The 18,928-nt window shown below is 49.7% G+C and overlaps 1 protein-coding gene across 1 annotated transcript in view; it reads right to left on the bottom strand.

Annotated features, from left to right (window-relative positions):
* LOC139272906 (adenylate cyclase type 8-like) overlaps positions 1–18,928 on the bottom strand; it is a gene marked incomplete at its 3' end in the record, with an annotated part of 426,014 nt that overhangs the window by 228,701 nt on the left and 178,385 nt on the right. Inside the window, exons 11-12 of the mRNA XM_070889007.1 lie at positions 17,402–17,503; positions 5,788–5,957 (exon numbers count right to left, since the gene is read on the bottom strand). Of these exons, the coding sequence (XP_070745108.1) occupies positions 5,788–5,957; positions 17,402–17,503 (272 nt within the window). The remainder of the gene's footprint in view (positions 1–5,787; positions 5,958–17,401; positions 17,504–18,928) is intronic.

Genomic DNA, 18,928 nt, shown 5'->3' with positions numbered 1-18,928 from the left:
GAGGGCAGTGTTTCCTCAGGCCCAGGAGGGCAGTGTTTCCCCAGGCCCAGGAGGGCATTGTTTCCCCAGGCCCAGGAGGGCAGTGTTTCCCCAGGCCCAGGAGGGCAGTGTATCCCCAGGCACAGGAGGGCAGTGTTTCCCCAGGCCCAGGAGGGCAGTGTTTCCCTAGGCCCAGGAGGGCAGTGTTTCCCCAGTCCAGGAGGGCAGTTTTTCCCTAGGCCCAGGCCCAGGAGGGCAGTGTTTCCCCAGGCCCAGGCCCAGGAGGGCAGTGTTTCCCCAGGCCCAGGAGGGCCTGTTTCCCCAGGCCCAGGAGGGGAGTGTTTCCCCAGGCCCAGGAGGGCAGTGTTTCCCAGGCCCAAGAGGGCAGTGTTTCCCGATGCCCAGGAGAGCAGTGTTTCCCCAGACCCAGGAGGGCAGTGTTTCTCCATGCCCAGGAGGGGAGTGTTTCCCCAGGCCCAGGAGGGCAGTGTTTCTCCAGGCCCAGGAGGGCAGTGTTTCTCCAGGCCCAGGAGGGCAGTGTTTCCCCAGGCCAAGGCCCAGGAGGGCAGTGTTTCCCCAGGCCCAGGAGGACAGTGTTTCTCCAGGCCCAGGAGGGCAGTGTTTCCCCAGGCCCAGGAGGGAAGTGTATCCCCAGGCCCAGGTGGGCAGTGTTTCCCCAGGCCTAGGAGGGCAGTGTATCCCCAGGCCCAGGAGGGCAGTGTTTCCCTCGGCCAAGGAGGGCAGTGTTTCCCCAGGCACAGGAGGGCAGTGTTTCCCCAGGCCCAGGAGGGCAGTGTTTCCCCAGGCCCAGGAGGGCAGTGTTTCCCCAGGCCCAGGAGGGCAGTGTTTCCCCAGGCCCAGGAGGGGAGTGTTTCCCCAGGCCCAGGAGGGCAGTGTTTCCCCAGGCCCAGGAGGGCAGTGTTTCCCTAGGCCCAGGAGGGCAGTGTTTCCCCAGGCCAAGAGGGCAGTGTTTCCCCAGGCCCAGGCCCAGGAGGGCAGTGTTTCCCCAGGCCCAGGGCCAGGAGGGCAGTGTTTCCCCAGGCCCAGGAGGGCAGTGTTTCCCCAGGACCAGGAGGGCAGTGTTTCCCCAGGCCCAGGAGGGCAGTGTTTCCCCAGGCCCAGGACGGCAGTGTTTCCCCAGGCCCAGGAGGGGAGTGTTTCCCCAGGCCCAGGAGGGGAGTGTTTCCCCAGGCCCAAGAGGGCAGTGTTTCCCCAGGCCCAGGAGGGCAGTGTTTCCCCAGGCCCAGGAGGGCGGTGTTGCCCCAGGCCCAGGAGGGCAGTGTTTCCCCAGGCCCAGGAGGGCAGTGTTTCCCCAGGCCCAGGAGGGCAGTGTTTCCCCAGGCCCAGGAGGGCAGTGTTTCCCCAGGCCCAGGAGGGCAGCGTATCCCTAGGCCCAGGAGGGCAGTGTTTCCCCAGGCCCAGGAGGGCAGTGTTTCCCTAGGCCCAGAAGGGCAGTGTTTCCGCAGGCCAGGAGGGCAGTGTTTCCCCAGGCCCAGGCCCAGGAGGGCAGTGTTTCCCTAGGCCCAGGCCCAGGAGGGCAGTGTTTCCCCAGGCCCAGGAGGGCAGTGTTTCCCCAGGCCCAGGAGGGGAGTGTTTCCCCAGGCCCAGGAGGGCAGTGTTTCCCCAGGCCCAGGAGGGCAGTGTTTCCCCAGGCCCAGGAGGGCAGTGTTTCCCCAGGCCCAGGAGGGGAGTGTTTCCCCAGGCCCAGGAGGGCAGTGTTTCCCCAGGCCCAAGAGGGCAGTGTTTCCCCAGGCCCAGGAGGGCAGTGTTTCCCCAGGACCAGGAGGGCAGTGTTTCCCCAGGCACAGGCCCAGGAGGGCAGTGTTTCCCCAGGCCCAGGAGGGCAGTGTTTCCCCAGGCCCAGGAGGGGAGTGTTTCCCCAGGCCCAGGAGGGGAGTGTTTCCCCAGGCCCAAGAGGGCAGTGTTTCCCCAGGCCCAGGAGGGCAGTGTTTCCCCAGGCCCAGGAGGGCAGTGTTTCCCCCGGCCCAAGAGGGCAGTATTTCCCCAGGCCCAGGAGGGCTGTGTTTCCCCAGGCCCAGGAGGGCAGTGTTTCCCCAGGCCCAGGAGGGCAGTGTTTCCCCAGGCCCAGGAGGGGAGTGTTTCCCCAGGCCCAGGAGGGCAGTGTTTCCCAGTCCCAGGAGGGGAGTGTTTCCCAGGCCCAGGAGGGGAGTGTTTCCCCAGGCCCAGGAGGGCAGTGTTTCCCCAGGCCCAGGAGGGCAGTGTTTCCCCAGGCCAGGAGGGGAGTGTTTCCCCAGGCCCAGGAGGGGAGTGTTTCCCCAGGCCAGGAGGGGAGTGTTTCCCCAGACCCAGGAGGGCAGTGTTTCCCCAGGCCAGGAGGGGAGTGTTTCCCTAGGCCCAGGAGGGCAGTGTTTCCCAGGCCCAGGAGGGCAGTGTTTCCCCAGGCCCAGGAGGGCGGTGTTTCCCCAGGCCCAGGAGGGCAGTGTTTCCCCAGGCCCAGGAGGGGAGTGTTTCCCCAGGCCCAGGAGGGCAGTGTTTCCCCAGGCCCAGGAGGGCAGTGTTTCCCCCGGCCCTGGAGGGGAGTGTTTCTGCACAGCCCATGCCAAGGACAAGTGTGTCTTATTTAAGGAAATCCAGCACAGATGTGTTAAATGCAAATCGTGTTTAACTAAGTTGATCGAGATTTTTGATGAGGTTACAGAGAAGTTTGATGAGGGAAATGTTGTTGATGTGATGTATATGGACAAAAGGCATTTGACAAAGTGCCACATTATCGGCTTGCCTGAAAAGTTGAAGCCCGTGGAATAAAATGGACAGGGGCAGCATGTATATGGAATTGGCTCAGTGACAGGAAACAGAGAGTAGTGGTGAATGGTCCTGGGACCACTGCTTTTCTTTATACATATTAATGACTTGGATGTGGGTGTTCAGTGCACAATTTCAAAATTTGCAGATGACAAAAAACTTGGAAGTATCGTGAACTGTGAGGAGGATAGTGACAGACATCAAGAGGACAGTCTGGTGGGATGGAGCGACACGTGGCAGATGAAACTTAACGCAGAAAAGTGTGAAGGATTGCATTTTGGTGAAAAGACCGGAGAAGCTGAGGTTGTTCCCCTTAGAGCAGAGAAGTTTGAGAGGAGATTTAATAAAGGTGTTCAAAATCATGAGGGGTCTGGACTAAATAGAGAGAGAAACTGTTCCCATTGGCAGAAGGGTCAAGAACCAGAGGACACAGATTTGTTTCACAGCGAGTAGTTAGGATCTGGAATGCACTGCTTGAAAGGGTGGTGGAGGCAGATACAATTTTATCTTTTAAAAGTGAGTGGATAAGTCTCTGAAGGATCAGAATTCGCAGGGCTATGGGGAAAGGGCGGGAGAGTGGGACTAGCTGAGAGTTGGCATGGGCTGTAACCATTCTATGATTCTATATAGAAACATACAAACATAGAAAATAGGTGCAGGAGTAGGCCATTCGGCACTTCGAGCCTGCACCACCATTCAATAAGATCATGGCTGATCATTCACTTCAGTACCCCTTTCCTGCTTTCTCTCCATACTCATCGATCTCTTTAGCCGTAAGGGCCATATCTAACTCCCTCTTGAATATATCCAATGAACTGGCCTCAACAACTCTCTGCGGCAGGGAATTCCACAGGTTCACAACTCTCTGAGTGAAGAAGTTTCTCCTCATCTCGGTCCTAAATGGTCTACCCCTTATCCTTAGACTGTGACCCCTGGTTCTGGACTTCCCCAACATCGGGAACATTCTTCCTGCATCTAACCTGTCTAATTCCGTCAGAATTTTATATGTTTCTATGAGAACCCCTCTCATCCTTCTAAATTCCAGTGAATATAAGCCTAGTCGATCCAGTCTCTCCTCATATGTCAGTCCTGCCATCCCGGGAATCAGTCTGGTGAACCTTCGCTGCACTCCCTCAATAGCAAGAACATCCTTCCTCAGATTAGGCGACCAAAACTGAACACAATATTCCAGGTGTGGCCTCACTAAGGCCCTGTACAACTGTAGCAACACCTCCCTGCTCCTATACTCAAATCCCCTAGCTATGAAGGCCAACATGCCATTTGCCTTCTTCACTGCCTGCTGTACCTGCATGCCAACTTTCAATGACTGATGTACCATGACACCCAGGTCTCGTTGCACCTCACCTTTTACTAATCTGTCACCATTCAGATAATAATTTGCCTTCCTGTTTTTGCCACCAAAGTGGATAACCTCACATTTATCCACATTATACTGCATCTGCCATGCATTTGCCCACTCACCTAACCTGTCCAAGTCACCCTGCAGCCTCTCAGCATCCTCCTCACAGCTCACACCGCCACCCAGTTTAGTGTCATCTGCAAACTTGGAGATATTACATTCAATTCCTTCGTCCAACTCATTAATGTATATTGTAAATAGCTGGAGACCCAGCAGTGAATCGTGCAGTACCCCGCTAGTCACTGCCTGCCATTCTGAAATGGACCCGTTTATCCCGACTCTTTGCTTCCTGTCTGCCAACCAGTTCTCTATCCACGTCAGTACATTACCCCCAATACCATGTGCTTTGATTTTGCACACCAATCTCTTGTGTGGGACCTTGTCAAAAGTCTTTTGAAAGTTCAAATACACCACATCCACTGGTTCTCCCTTGTCCACTCTACCAGTTACATCCTCAAAAAATTCTACATTTTTGTCAAGCATGATTTCCCTTTCATAAATCCATGCTGACTTGGACCGATCCTGTCACTGCTTTCCAAATGCACTTTAATAATTGATTCTAACATTTTCCCCACTACTGATGTCAGGCTAACTGGTCTATAATTACCCGTTTTCTCTCTCCCTCCTTTTTTAAAAAGTGGGGTTACATTAGCTACCCTCCAGTCCATAGGAACTGATCCAGAGTCTATGGAATGTTGGAAAATGATCACCAATGCATCCACTATTTCTAGGGCCACTTTCTTAAGTACTCTGGGATGCAGACTATCAGGCCCTGGGGACTTATCGGCCTTCAATCTCATCAATTTCCCCAACACAATTTCCTGCCTAATAGTCTGAATCCTTCAGTTCCTCCTTCTCACTAGACCCTCGGTCCCCTAGTATTTCCGGAAGGTTATTTGTGTCTTCCTTCGTGAAGACAGAACCAAAGTATTTGTTCAATTGGTCTGCCATTTCTTTGTTCCCCATTATAAATGCAGCTGATTCTGACTGCAAGGGACCTACGTTTGTTTTCACTAATCTTTTTCTCTTCACATATCTATAGAAGCTTTTGCAGTCAGTTTTTATGTTCCCAGCAAGCTTCCTCTCATACTCTATTTTCCCCTCCTAATTAAACCCTTTGTCCTCCTCTGCTGAATTCTAAATTTTTCCCAGTCCTCTGGTTTGCTGCTTTTTCTGGCCAATTTATATGCCTCTTCCCTGGATTTAACACTATCCCTAATTTCCCTTGTTAGCCACGGTTGAGCCACCTTTCCCGTTTTATTTTTACTCCAGACAGGGATGTACAATTGTTGAAGTTCATCCATGTGATCTTTAAATGTTTGCCATTGTCTATCCACCGTCAACCCTTTAAGTATCATTCGCCAGTCTATCCTAGCCAATTCACGTCTCATACCATCGAAGTTACCTTTCTTTAAGTTCAGGACCCTAGTCTCTGAATTAACGGTGTCACTCTCCATCTTAAGGAAGAATTCTATCTTATTATGGTCACTCTTCCCCAAGGGGCCCCGCACAACGTTAGGTTTCGAACAGTGTGCAGTTCTGGGCCCCACAGCGTAGGATGTTATGGATGGATGCAGGTTCTGATTTCTGAACACCATCCCATCAGCCGATCCCACTGAGATTACCTGCTCAGATAACGCGGCAGGTTATCGACCTTTAACACGGGCTGATTGATCTCGCTGAGGTAGGTGTAGATGCAAATAATCATTGAGAGAGTGAGGAGCTTCCAAACCGAGTGTAAATGAAGAAAGGCAGCACAGGTGACCATCACTAACACCCCGCACAGCATAAAATCCTGAGGAAAGACATAAGGCAGAGTTACAGCAACTCCTGACAGTCCTACTGACTCCAGCTACTTCATTATTCACTCCAAAGGGTCCCACCTCCGCTGGAGAAGGGCTTCACAGACACCTTCGAGTTAAACCGTTGTACAAGTGCCAACTGATCTTCACAAATACCCGAGATTGACCCTCACTCACTCCCCGGACTGACCCTCACTCCCCAGACTGACCCTCACTCCCCGCACTGACCCTCACTCACACCCCGGACTGACCCTCACTCACTCCCCGGACTGACCCTCACTCTCCAGACTGACCCTCACTCCCCGCACTGACCCTCATTCCGCAGACTGACCCTCGCTCCCCAGACTGACCCTCACTCACTCCCCGGACTGACCCTCATTCCCTCCCCAGACTGACCATCACTCACTCCCCAGACTCACTCTCACTCCAAAGACTGATCTTCACTCATGTTATATATGTAAACTTATATTTACTCTGTACAGCCACCAGAGGGCTCATCCCCTGGAGTCCCAAGGGATCCCATAATCCCTTGGGAGCACAGGTAGTTAAGGAGGCCTCACAGGTTGAAGAGGCACTCTGGAGACCTGCAATAAAAGACTAAGGTCACACTTTACTTTGAGCTCACAATGTTCAGTCTGACTCTTTCTCCATACACTACAACTGGCGACGAGATACAGATAGCGATCCCAAAGATGCAGAGAACAGTGGGCATCCTGGGGAAATTCTTGGAGGGAGATGATTGGGAAACTTTTGTGGAGCGACTCGACCAATACTTCGTGGCCAATGAGCTAGATGGGGAAGAGAACGCTGCCAAACGAAGGGTGATCCTCCTCACCGTCTGTGGGGCACCAACGTATGGCCTCATGAAGAATCTGCTCACTCCAGCGAAACCCACGGAGAAATCATACGACGATTTGTGCACACTGGTCCGAGAGCATTTGAACCCGTAGGAAAGCGTTCTGATGGCGAGGTACCGGTTCTACATCTACAAAAGGTCTGAAGATCAGGAAGTGGCGAGTTATGTCACCGAGCTGAGACGCCTTGCAGGACATTGTGAATTTGAAGGACATTTGCAGCACATGTTCATAGACTTTTTCGTACTTGGCATTGGCCACGAAACCATGCTTTGTGAACTTTTGACTGTAGAGACCCCAACCTTAAGTAAGGCCATAGTGATAGACCAGGCGTTCATTGCCACCAGTGACAATACTAAGCAAATCACTCAGCACACAAGTGCTGCTACAAGTACTGTGAACAAAGCGATGTTGTTTTCGAATTGTAACTTACAGGGCAGGTCACAAGTGCCTGCAGCTGTACGTCCGCAGATGTCTCAGAGTCCACCATCAAGGGTGATGACTGCAAGGCCATTAACACCTTGTTGGTGCTGTGGGGGTGATCATCGTTTCCATTCATACCGATTTGCAAGGGCTGTGGAACAACGGGACACCTCCAACGTATGTGCAGGCAACTGCAAACCCTGCTAATCCTGCAAACCACCATGTTGCAGAGAAGGACAGATCCACGGAGGATCATGACGAACCAGAACCTCAGACCAAGGAGGCAGAGGTACATGGGGTGCACACATTCACCATGAATTGTCCCCCGATAATGCTGAATGTTAAACTACATGGACTCCCGGTGTCAATGGAGCTGGACACGGGCGCGAGCCAGTCCATCATGGGCAAAAAGACTTTTGAAAGATTGTGGTGCAACAAGGTCTCAAGGCCAATCTTAACTCCAATTCACACGAAACTAAGAACTTACACAAAAGAACTGATTCCTGTAATCGGCAGTGCTACCGTAAAGGTCTCCGACGATGGAGTGGTGCATAAGCTACCACTCTGGGTGGTACCGGGCGATGGTCCCACGCTGCTCGGCAGGAGCTGGCTGGGAAAGATATGCTGGAACGGTTTTATCTCTTCCTGCATTTCCGCTGGGACATTGGACCAACTCCCTTGAAGCTTGAAGCACACAGTTTTTGACTAGGGACAATAAGGGGTCTTGGCTTGTCCAGCTTTTGATCTGCCGGGCAGTGACGGGTGATTGCTCACTCTCAAATGCTTCCATAACCATGGCTAAATCTGCGGGCTGAGCCATTTCCACCCCCGTGGTGGGCAATGGCAGCCAACTGAGAGCATCGGCGCAGTTTTCTGTGCCTAGCCTGTGGCGGATGCATTGGTATTTATCCCTTTACTCTCGGAAAACAGGGATATGAGTAGCTTATGGTCAGTTTTCAATTTGAATTTTAGCCCAAGCAGGTATTGATGCATTTTCTTTACCCCAAAGAGACACGCTAACGCTTCTTTCTCAATCATGCTGTAGGCTCTCTCAGCCTTAGATGGGCGCTCACGTTGTCCACATACAACTACGCCATCCGCCACAGGCCAGGCACAGAAAACTGCATCGATGCTCTCAGTAGGCTGCCATTGCCCACCACGGGGGTGGAAATGTTGCAGCTCGCAGATCTAGCCATGGTGATGGAAGCATTTGAGAGTGAGCAATCACCCGTCACTGCCCGGCAGATCAAAACCTGGACAAGCCAGGACCCCTTATTATCTCGAGTCAAAAGCTGGGTGCTTCACAGGAGCTGGTCCAGTGTCCCAGTGGAAATGCAGGAAGAGATAAAGCCGTTCCAGCGGCGCAAAGATGAAATGTCTATAAAGGCAGACTGCCTTCTGTGGGGCAATCGAGTAGTGGTTTCCAAGAAGGGCAGAGACACCTTCATCAATGACCTCCACAGTACTAACCCAGGCATCGTAATGATGAAAGCGATAGCCAGATCCCACGTGTGGTGGCCTGGTATCGATGCGGACTTAGAGTCCTGCGTTCACAGATGTAATACATGCTCGCAGTTAAGCAATGTACCCAGGGAGGCGCCGCTAAGTTTATGGTCTTGGCCCTCCAAACCGTGGTCTAGGGTACACTATGCAGGCCCATTCTTGGGTAAAATGTTCCTTGTGGTTGTAGACGCGTACTCCAAGTGGATTGAATGTGAGATAATGTCGGCTAGCACGTCCGCTGCCACTACTGAAAGCCTGCGGGCCATGTTTGCCACACACGGCTTACCCGATGTCCTGGTGAGCGACAACGGGCCATGTTTTACCAGTGCTGAGTTCAAAGAATTCATGGCCCGTAACGGGATCAAACATGTCACATCTGCCCTGTTTAAACTAGCGTCCAATGGTCAGGCAGAGAGAGCAGTGCAAACCATCAAGCAAGGCTTGAAGAGGGTCACTGAAGGCTCACTGCAGACTCGCCTATCCTGAGTCCTGCTTAGCTACCGCACGAGACCCCACTCACTCACTGGGATCCCACCTGCTGAACTGCTCATGAAAAGAGCACGAAAGACAAGGCTCTCGTTAGTTCACCCTGATCTACATGAACAGGTAGAGAGCAGGCGGCTTCAACAAAGTACATACCATGATAGTGTAAATGTGTCACGCGAGATTCGAATCAATGATCCTGTATTTGTATTAAATTATGGACAAGGTCCCAAGTGGCTTCATAGAAACATCGAAACATAGAAAATCGGTGCAGGAGTAGGCCATCCGGCCCTTCGAGCCTGCACCGCCATTCAATAAGATCATGGCTGATCATTCCCTCAGTACCCCTTTTCTGCTTTCTCTCCATACCCCTTGATCCCTTTAGTCGTAGGGACCACATCGAACTCCCTCTTGAATATATCCAATGAACTGGCATCAGCTCTCTGTGGTAGGGAATTCCACAGGTTAACAACTCTCTGAGTGAAGAAGTTTCTCCTCACCTCAGTCCGAAATGGCTTACCCCTTATCCTTAGACTGTGTCCCCTGGTTCTGCACTTCCCCAACATCGGGAACATTCTTCCTGCTTCTAACATGTCCAGTACCGTCAGAATTTTATATGTTTCTATGAGATCCCCTCTCATCCTTCTAAACTCCAGTGAATACAGGCCTAGTCGATCCAGTCTCTTCTCATATCCCTGGAATCAGTCTGGTGAACCTTCGCTGCACTCCCTCAATAGCAAGAACGTCCTTCCTCAGATTAGGAGACCAAAACTGAACACAATATTCCAGGTGAGGCCTCACTAAGGCCCTGTACAACTGCAGTTAGACCTCCCTGCTCCTATACTCAAATCCTCTAGCTATGAAGGCCAACACACCATTTGCCTGCTGTAGCTGCATGCAAACTTTCAATAACTGATGAACCATGACACCCAGGTCTTGTTGCATCTCCACTTTTTCTAATCTGCCGCCATTCAAATAATATTCTGCCTTCGTGTTTTTGCCACCAAAGTGGATAACCTCACATTTATCCACATTATACTGCATCTGCCATGCATTTGCCCACTCACCTAATCTGTCCAAGTCACCCTGCAGCCTCTTAGCATCCTCCTCACAGCTCACACCGTCACCCAGCTTAGTGTTATCTGCAAACTTGGAGATATTACACTCAATTCCTTCATCTAAATCATTAATGTATATTGTAAAGAGCTGGGGTCCCAGCACTGAGCCCTGTGGTACTCCACTAGTCACTGCCTGTGATTCTGAAAAGGACCCATTTATGCCGACTCTCTGCTTCCTGTCTGCCAACCAGTTCTCTATCCACGTCAGTACATTACCCCCAATAACATGTGCTTTAATTTTGCACACCAATCTCTTGTATGGGACCTCGTCAAAAGCTTTTTGAAAGTCTAAAAACACAACACCCACTGGTTCTCCCTTGTCCACTCTACTAGTTACATCGTCAAAAAATTCTAGAAGATTTGTCAAGCATGATTTCCCTTTCATAAATCCATGCTGACTTGGACCGATCCTGTCACTGCTTTCCAAATGCGCTGCTATTTCATCTTTAATAAATGAATCCAACATTTTCCCCACTACTGATGTCAGGCTAACCGGTCTATAATTACCCGTTATCCCTCTCCCTCCTTTTTAAAAATGTGTTGTTACATTAGCTACCCTCCAGTCCATAGGAACTGATCCAGAGTCGATAGACTGTTGGAAAATGATCAGCAATGCATCCAATATTTCTAGGGCCACTTCCTTAAGTATTCTGGGATGCAGACTATCAGGCCCTGGGATTTATCAGCCTTCAATCCTATCAATTTCCCGAACACAATTTCCCGCCTAATAAGGATATCCTTCAGTTCCTCCTTCTCACTGGACCCTCGGTCCCCTAGTACATCCGGAAGGTTATTTGTGTCTTCCTTCGTGAAGACAGAACCAAAATATTTGTTCAACTGATCTGCCATTTCTTTGTTCCCCATTATAAATTCACCTGAATCCGACTGCAAGAGATCTATGTTTGTCTTCATTAATCTTTTTCTCTTCACGTATCTGTAGAAGCTTTTGCAGTCAGTTTTTATGTTCCCAGCAAGCTTCCTCTCATACACTATTTTCCCCTTCCTAATTAAACCCTTTGTCCTCCTCTGCTGAATTCTAAATTTCTCCCAGTCCTCAGGTTTGCTGCTTTTTCAAGGCAATTTATATGCCTCTTCCTTGGATTTAACACTATCCTTAATTTCCCTTGTTAGCCACGGTTGAGCCACCTTCCCCGTTTTATTTTTACTCCAGACAGGGATGTACAATTGTTGAAGTTCATCCATGTGATCTTTAAATGTTTGCCATTGCCTATCCACCGTCAACCCTTTAAGTATCATTTGCCAGTCTATCCTAGCCAATTCACGTCACATACCTTTCCTTAAGTTCAGGACCCTGGTCTCTGAATTAACTGTGTCACTCTCCATCTTAATAAAGAATTCAACCATATTATGGTCACTCTTCCCCAAGGGGCCTCACACAACAAGATTGCCAATTAGTCCTTTCTCATTACACATCACCCAGTCTAGGATGGCCAGCTCTCTAGTTGGTTCCTCGACATATGGGTCCAGAAAACCATCCCTAATACACTCCAGGAAATCCTCCTCCACCGTATTGCTACCAATCTATATGTAGATTAAAGTCACCCATGATAACTGCTGTACCTTTATTGCACATATCTCTAATTTCTTGTTTGATGCTGTCCCCAGCCTCACTACTACTGTTTGGTGGTCTGTACACAACTCCCACTAGCGTTTTCTGCCCTTTGGTATTCCATAGCTCCACCCATACCGATTCCACATCATCCAAGCTAATGTCCTTTCTTACTATTGCGTTAATTTCCTCTTTAACCAGCAACGCCACCCCACCTCCTTTTTCTTTCTGTCTATCCTTCCTGAATGTTGAATACCCCTGGATGTTGAGTTCCCAGCCTTGGTCACCCTTGAGCCATGTCTCCGTGATACCAATTATATCATATTCATTCATTGCTGCCTGTGCAGTTAATTCGTCTACCTTATTCCGAATACTCCTCGCATTGAGGCACAGAGCCTTCAGGCTTGTCTTTTTAACACACTTTGCCCCTTTAGAACTTTCCCAGCACTGTTGTGGCCAAATAGGGGAGCAGGGTGTTTCGGGTCAAACTTTCAAATGGACTCATTCACCGGAAACATTTGGACCAAATCAAACTCAGATTCACGGACTATCCTGAGCAACCCACCTTGAACCCTACATTTTTTGATCCCCCGACATACACACCAGTGGCAATCGGCACCACGGTTGACCAGGAAGCAGAACCCATCATCCACAGCAGCCCTGCAGGGCCCAACAGGGCCTAATTCAGAGACCATGGTCCAGAACTTAAAGAAGGGTAACTTTGAAGGTATGAGGCGTGAATTGGCTAAGATAGATTGGCGAATGATACTTAAGGGGTTGACTGTGGATGGGCAATGGCAGACATTTAGAGACCGCATGGATGAATTACAACAATTGTACATTCCTGTCTGGCGTAAAAATAAAAAAGGGAAGGTGGCTCAACCGTGGCTATCAAGGAAAATCAGGGATAGTATTAAAGCCAAGGAAGTGGCATACAAATTGGTCAGAAATAGCAGCGAACCTGGGGACTGGGAGAAATTTAGAACTCAGCAGAGGAGGACAAAGGGTTTGATTAGGGCAGGGAAAATGGAGTATGAGAAGAAGCTTGCAGGGAACATTAAGGCGGATTGCAAAAGTTTCTACAGGTATGTAAAGAGAAAAAGGTTAGTAAAGACAAACGTAGGTCCCCTGCAGTCAGAATCAGGGGAAGTCATAACGGGGAACAAAGAAATGGCAGACCAATTGAACAAGTACTTTGGTTCAGTATTCACTAAGGAGGACATAAACAACCTTCCGGATATAAAAGGGGTCAGAGGGTCTAGTAAGGAGGAGGAACTGAGGGAAATCTTTATTAGTCGGGAAATTGTGTTGGGGAAATTGATGGGATTGAAGGCCGATAAATCCCCAGGGCCTGATGGACTGCATCCCAGAGTACTTAAGGAGGTGGCCTTGGAAATAGCAGATGCATTGACAGTCATTTTCCAACATTCCATTGACTCTGGATCAGTTCCTATGGAGTGGAGGGTAGCCAATGTAACCCCACTTTTTAAAAAAGGAGGGAGAGAGAAAGCAGGGAATTATAGACCGGTCAGCCTGACCTCAGTAGTGGGTAAAATGATGGAATCAATTATTAAGGATGTCATAGCAGCGCATTTGGAAAATGGTGACATGATAGGTCCAAGTCAGCATGGATTTGTGAAAGGGAGATCATGCTTGACAAATCTTCTGGAATTATTTGAGGATGTTTCCAGTAAAGTGGACACAGGAGAACCAGTTGATGTGGTATATTTGGACTTTCAGAAGGCTTTCGACAAGGTCCCACACAGGAGATTAATGTGCAAAGTTAAAGCACATGGGATTGGGAGTAGTGTGCTGACGTGGATTGAGAACTGGTTGTCAGACAGGAAGCAAAGAGTAGGAGTAAATGGGTACTTTTCAGAATGGCAGGCAGTGACTAGTGGGGTACCGCAAGGTTCTGTGCTGGGGCCCCAGCTGTTTACATTGTACATTAATGATTTAGACGAGGGGATTAAATGTAGTATCTCCAAATTTGCGGATGACACTAAGTTGGGTGGCAGTGTGAGCTGCGAGGAGGATGCTATGAGGCTGCAGAATGACTTGGATAGGTTAGGTGAGTGGGCAAATGCGTGGCAGATGAAGTATAATGTGGATAAATGTGAGGTTATCCACTTTGGTGGTAAAAACAGAGAGACAGACTATTATCTGAATGGTGACAGATTAGGGAAAGGGAAGATGCAACGAGACCTGGGTGTCATGGTACATCAATCATTGAAGGTTGGCATGCAGGTACAGCAGGCGGTTAAGAAAGCAAATGGCATGTTGGCCTTCATAGCGAGGGGATTTGAGTACAGGAGCAGGGAGGTGTTGCTACAGTTGTACAGGGCCTTGGTGAGGCCACACCTGCAGTATTGTGTACAGTTTTGGTCTCCTAACTTGCGGAAGGACATTCTTGCTATTGAGGGAGTGCAGTGAAGATTCACCAGACTGATTCCCGGGATGGTGGGACTGACCTATCAAGAAAGACTGGATCAACTGGGCTTGTATTCACTGGAGTTCAGAAGAGTGAGAGGGGACCTCATAGAAACGTTTAAAATTCTGACTGGTTTGGACAGGTTGGATGCAGGAAGAATGTTCCCAATGTTGGGGAAGTCCAGAACCAGGGGTCACAGTCTAAGGATAAGGGGTAAGCCATTTAGGACCGAGATGAGGAGAAACTTCTTCACCCAGAGAGTGGTGAACCTGTGGAATTCTCTACCGCAGAAAGTAGTTGAGGCAATTCACTAAATATATTCAAAAGGGAGTTCGATGAAGTCCTTACTACTCGGGGGATCAAGGGGTATGGCGAGAAAGCAGGAATGGGGTACTGAAGTTTCATGTTCAGCCATGAACTCATTGAATGGCGGTGCAGGCTAGAAGGGCTGAATGGCCTGCTCCTGCACCTATTTTCTACGTTTCTATGTAACACACCAGGCAGCCTAGCAAGGCCAGCTACACAGCAGCAGAGCGAGGGCCCAACAAATGATACAACAACACCAGCTTTCACACCGAGACGATCAACCAGGGCAAGAAGGGCCTGAGATCGACTCACATTGTAAATAGTTAAACTATTTATTTTGCTGGGGAGTGTTATATACGTAAACTTGTATTTAATCTGTACAGCCACCAGAGGGCTCATCCCCTGGAGTCCCAAGGGATCCCATAATCCCTTGGGAGCACAAGTATTTAAGGAGGCCTCACAGGCTGGAGAGGCGCTCTGGAGACCTGCAATAAAAGACTAAGCTCACTCTTTACTTTGAGCTCACAGTGTTCAGTCCGACTCTTTCTCCATGCACAATAATTCATTCCCCAGACTGACTCTCACTCACTCCCCAGACTGACCATGAGTGGCTCACCTCCTGACTCCTCAAACCCACTCTAAAAAATCTAGGCTGATGCTCCAGTGCAGTACTGAGGGAGTGCCGCACTGTCGGAGGGGCAGTACTGAGGGAGTGCCGCACTGTCGGAGGGGCAGTATTGAGGGAGTGCCGCACTGTTGGAGGGGCAGTACTGAGGGAGAGCTGCACTGTCGGAGGGGCAGTACTGAGGGAGCGCTGCACTGTTGGAGGGGCAGTACTGAAGGAGCGCCGCACTGTCGGAGGGGAAATACTGAGGGAGCGCTGCACTGTCGGAGGGGCAGTCCTGAAGGAGCGCTGCACTGTCGGAGGGGAAATACTGAAGGAGCGCTGCACTGTCAGAGGGGCAGTACTGAGGGAGCGCTGTACTGTCAGAGGGGCAGTACTGAGGGAGCGCCGCACTGTCGGAGGGGCAGTACTGAGGGGCAGTCTTTTGTTTTTTGGATGAGATCTTAAACCGAGGCCCCGTCTGCTCTCTCAAGTGGACGTATAAGATCCCATGGCACTATTTTGAAGAAGAGCAGGGGAGTTCTCCCCAGTGTCGTGGGGCCAATATTTATCCCTCAATCAACATATCAAAAAAACAAATTATCGGGTCATTATCACATTACTGTTTGTGGGAACTTGCTGTGCGCAAATTGGCTGCCGCGTTTCCAACATTGCAACAGTGACTATACTCCAAAAGCATTTCATTGGCTGTAAAGCGCTTTGAGACGTCTGGTGGTCATGAAAGGTGCTATATAAATGGAAGTCTTTCTTTCTTTCAAAGCTTCTCTACCATTTACAAAGCTGTGGTGGGCAGTGTGATGGAATACTTACCACTTGCTTGGCTAGTACAGCCGCAGCAAGACCCAAGCAGCTCCACACCCTCCAGCATAGAGCGGTTAGCTGGTTAGCCATCCCTATCACTAGACTCAGTATCCACTCTCTCCATCACCGGCATACTATGATCGCAGTGTGCATGATCTCAAGATCATCAAGGTTATCTCGACAACCCTCCTTCTCCATGACCTCTACCATCGAGAACAGCAAGAAATAGCAATGTCATGATGGCGCCATGACCTTGAATATCCCCGCGAATTCACACACCATCCTGACTTGCATGTATGTTCCTTCATTGTGCCCGAGACAATACCCTGGAACTCCCAACCTAACACCACTGTGGGTGCACCATCACCACACGGACTGTGGTGGTTCATGGAGAAGGGTCACCGCCACCTTCTCAGGGCAACAAGGGAAGGGCAATAAATATGTTCTTGCCACCATTGCCCACATCACAAGACCAGATTAAAAAATATAATTCAAGGTGAGTCAACTCGCGTATAAGTAAGACACACAGGCTACGACAGCAGTGAACACCCATGACCATCCCGTGACCATTTGTGAGCCTCTCTGTCAGTAATACCAAAGCAACCATCTCCAATTCCCGTAAGCACATACATACCTGCACTCTTCATTAGTCCCTCCTGTAACACAAGCTTGGTGTCCTGCTTAACCTCCATGCTGAACTTTCTATCTTGTATATGATCTGTTACCTCGAGAACATTGTCCACTTGGTTACTTATTCTCCCTCAATGCTGCAGAAACCCTGATCCATGCTTTCATTGCCTTCAGTATTGAGCTCTCCAAAACCATCTTCCTAGCTCCAAACTCTAGGACGCTCAGTATTCTGCAAGTCAACTCTTCCACAAAATGTCCCATGCACCAATCACCGCTGTCCTCTCCTGGCATGTCTGGTTCCTCGTAAATTAACTCTCAGGATCCTCAGCTGTGTTTTGATTTTCACCCAGGTCTTACTCCTCACCATTTGTGTGATCGCCACTCTTCCTACACCAGGTATTCCTTCCTACTCACTGCAACCAGTTGCAATGCCACTGCGTCCTTGAAATCTCTCCATTAACCACTTCACTGCTGCCTTTCTCCCTGCCTCTTACAGACCTTTCTCTTTGCCTGTGTCTTTAGTGTCCCCTCAGCCTAACAGCCTAGTCCTCTTCTTTCAGCTCAGTTTCACTGTCTGAGACAGAATGAAGATGCAATGTCCCTTATCTCAGCAGTTCCCAACAATGCAGCAAGGCCACCCACTGCAGCTCTCTCAGTAATAAGAGGTGAATGACGGAACAGAGTTGTGCATACCTCAGACTGAAAACAGATGCTCAATAACCACCCAGTCGTAAAATTCATGCTCGAGGCGTTAAACCCAGCGATTCCAAATGGATCCAAAGTGGGGCACCAAATCTGAGGGGAGATAACACAAATCAAAATCACCACAGCATTGGAGAGATCATTTCTAAATTATCAACCATACAAGGTTATAGAAAAGGCTGTTCAACCCATCATAGAAACAGAGAAAATAGGTGCAGGAGTCGGCCATTCGGCCCTTCGAGCCTGCACCACCATTCAATATGATCATGGCTGATCCTCTATCTCAACATCATATTCCCGTCTTCTCCCCATACCCCTTGATGTATTTTGTGTCTAGAAATCTATCTGTCTCCCTCTTAAATATATTCAGTGACTTGGCCTCCACAGCCTTCTGTGGTAGAGAATTCCACAGGTTCACCACCCTCTGAGTGAAAAAATGTCTCCTCATCTCGGTCCTAAATTTCCTACCCCATACCCTGAGACTGTGACCCCTTGTTCTAGACTTCCCAGCCCCGGGGAAACACCCTCTCTGCATCCAGTCTGTCCAACCCCGTCAGAATTTTATACGTTTCAATGAGATCCCCTCTCATTCTTCTAAACTCGAGTGAATACAGACCCAGTCGATCCAGTCTCTCCTCATACGACAGTCCTGCCATCCCGGGAATCAGTCTGGTGAACCTTCGCTGCACTCCTTCTATGGCAAGTGTATCCTTCCTTAGGTAAGGAGACCAAAACTGCACACAATACTCCAGGTGCGGTCTCACCAAGGCCCTGTATAACTGGAGTAAGACATCCTTGCTCCTGTACTCAAATCCTCTTGCAATGAAGACCAACATCGCACTGTGCTGGCTCTATACTGAGGCAAAAAGTCCCAATGCTCCACGCTCTCCCCATAGCCCTGTATCAATCCCCAACTAATCCCACTGCCCAGCTCTCTCCCCATAGACCTATATCAATCCCAAACTAATCCCACTGTCCCACTCTCTCCCATAGCACTGTATCAATTTGAAATTAATCCTATTGCCTCACTCTCTCCCCATAGCCCTGTATCAATCACAAAACTGATCCCACTGCCCACTCTCTCCCCATAGCCCTGTATCAATTCCCAAACTAATCCCACTGCCCTGCTCTCCCCATAGCCCTGTGTCAATTACAAACTAATCCCACTGCCCTGCTCTCCCCATAGCCCTGTATCAATCCCCAAACTAATCGCACTGCCCCGCTCTCGCCCCATAGACCTATATCAATCCAAAACTAATCCCACTCCCCGCTCTCTCCCATAGCACTGTATCAATCCCCAAACTAATCCCACTGCCCCGCTCTCCCCATAGTCCTGTATCAATCCCCAAACTAATCCCACTGCCCCGCTCTCTCCCCATAGTCCTGTATCAATCCCCAAACTAATCGCACTGCCCCGCTCTCGCCCATAGACCTATATCAATCCAAAACTAATCCCACTGCCCCGCTCTCTCCCATAGCACTGTATCAATCCCCAAACTAATCCCACTGCCCCGTTCT

This window comes from Pristiophorus japonicus, chromosome 9 (genome assembly GCF_044704955.1).
Source record: "Pristiophorus japonicus isolate sPriJap1 chromosome 9, sPriJap1.hap1, whole genome shotgun sequence".
NCBI lineage: Eukaryota > Metazoa > Chordata > Chondrichthyes > Pristiophoridae > Pristiophorus > Pristiophorus japonicus.
Note: the sequence above shows the minus strand (reverse complement) of the source record. Positions and strands in the feature narration are given on the sequence as shown.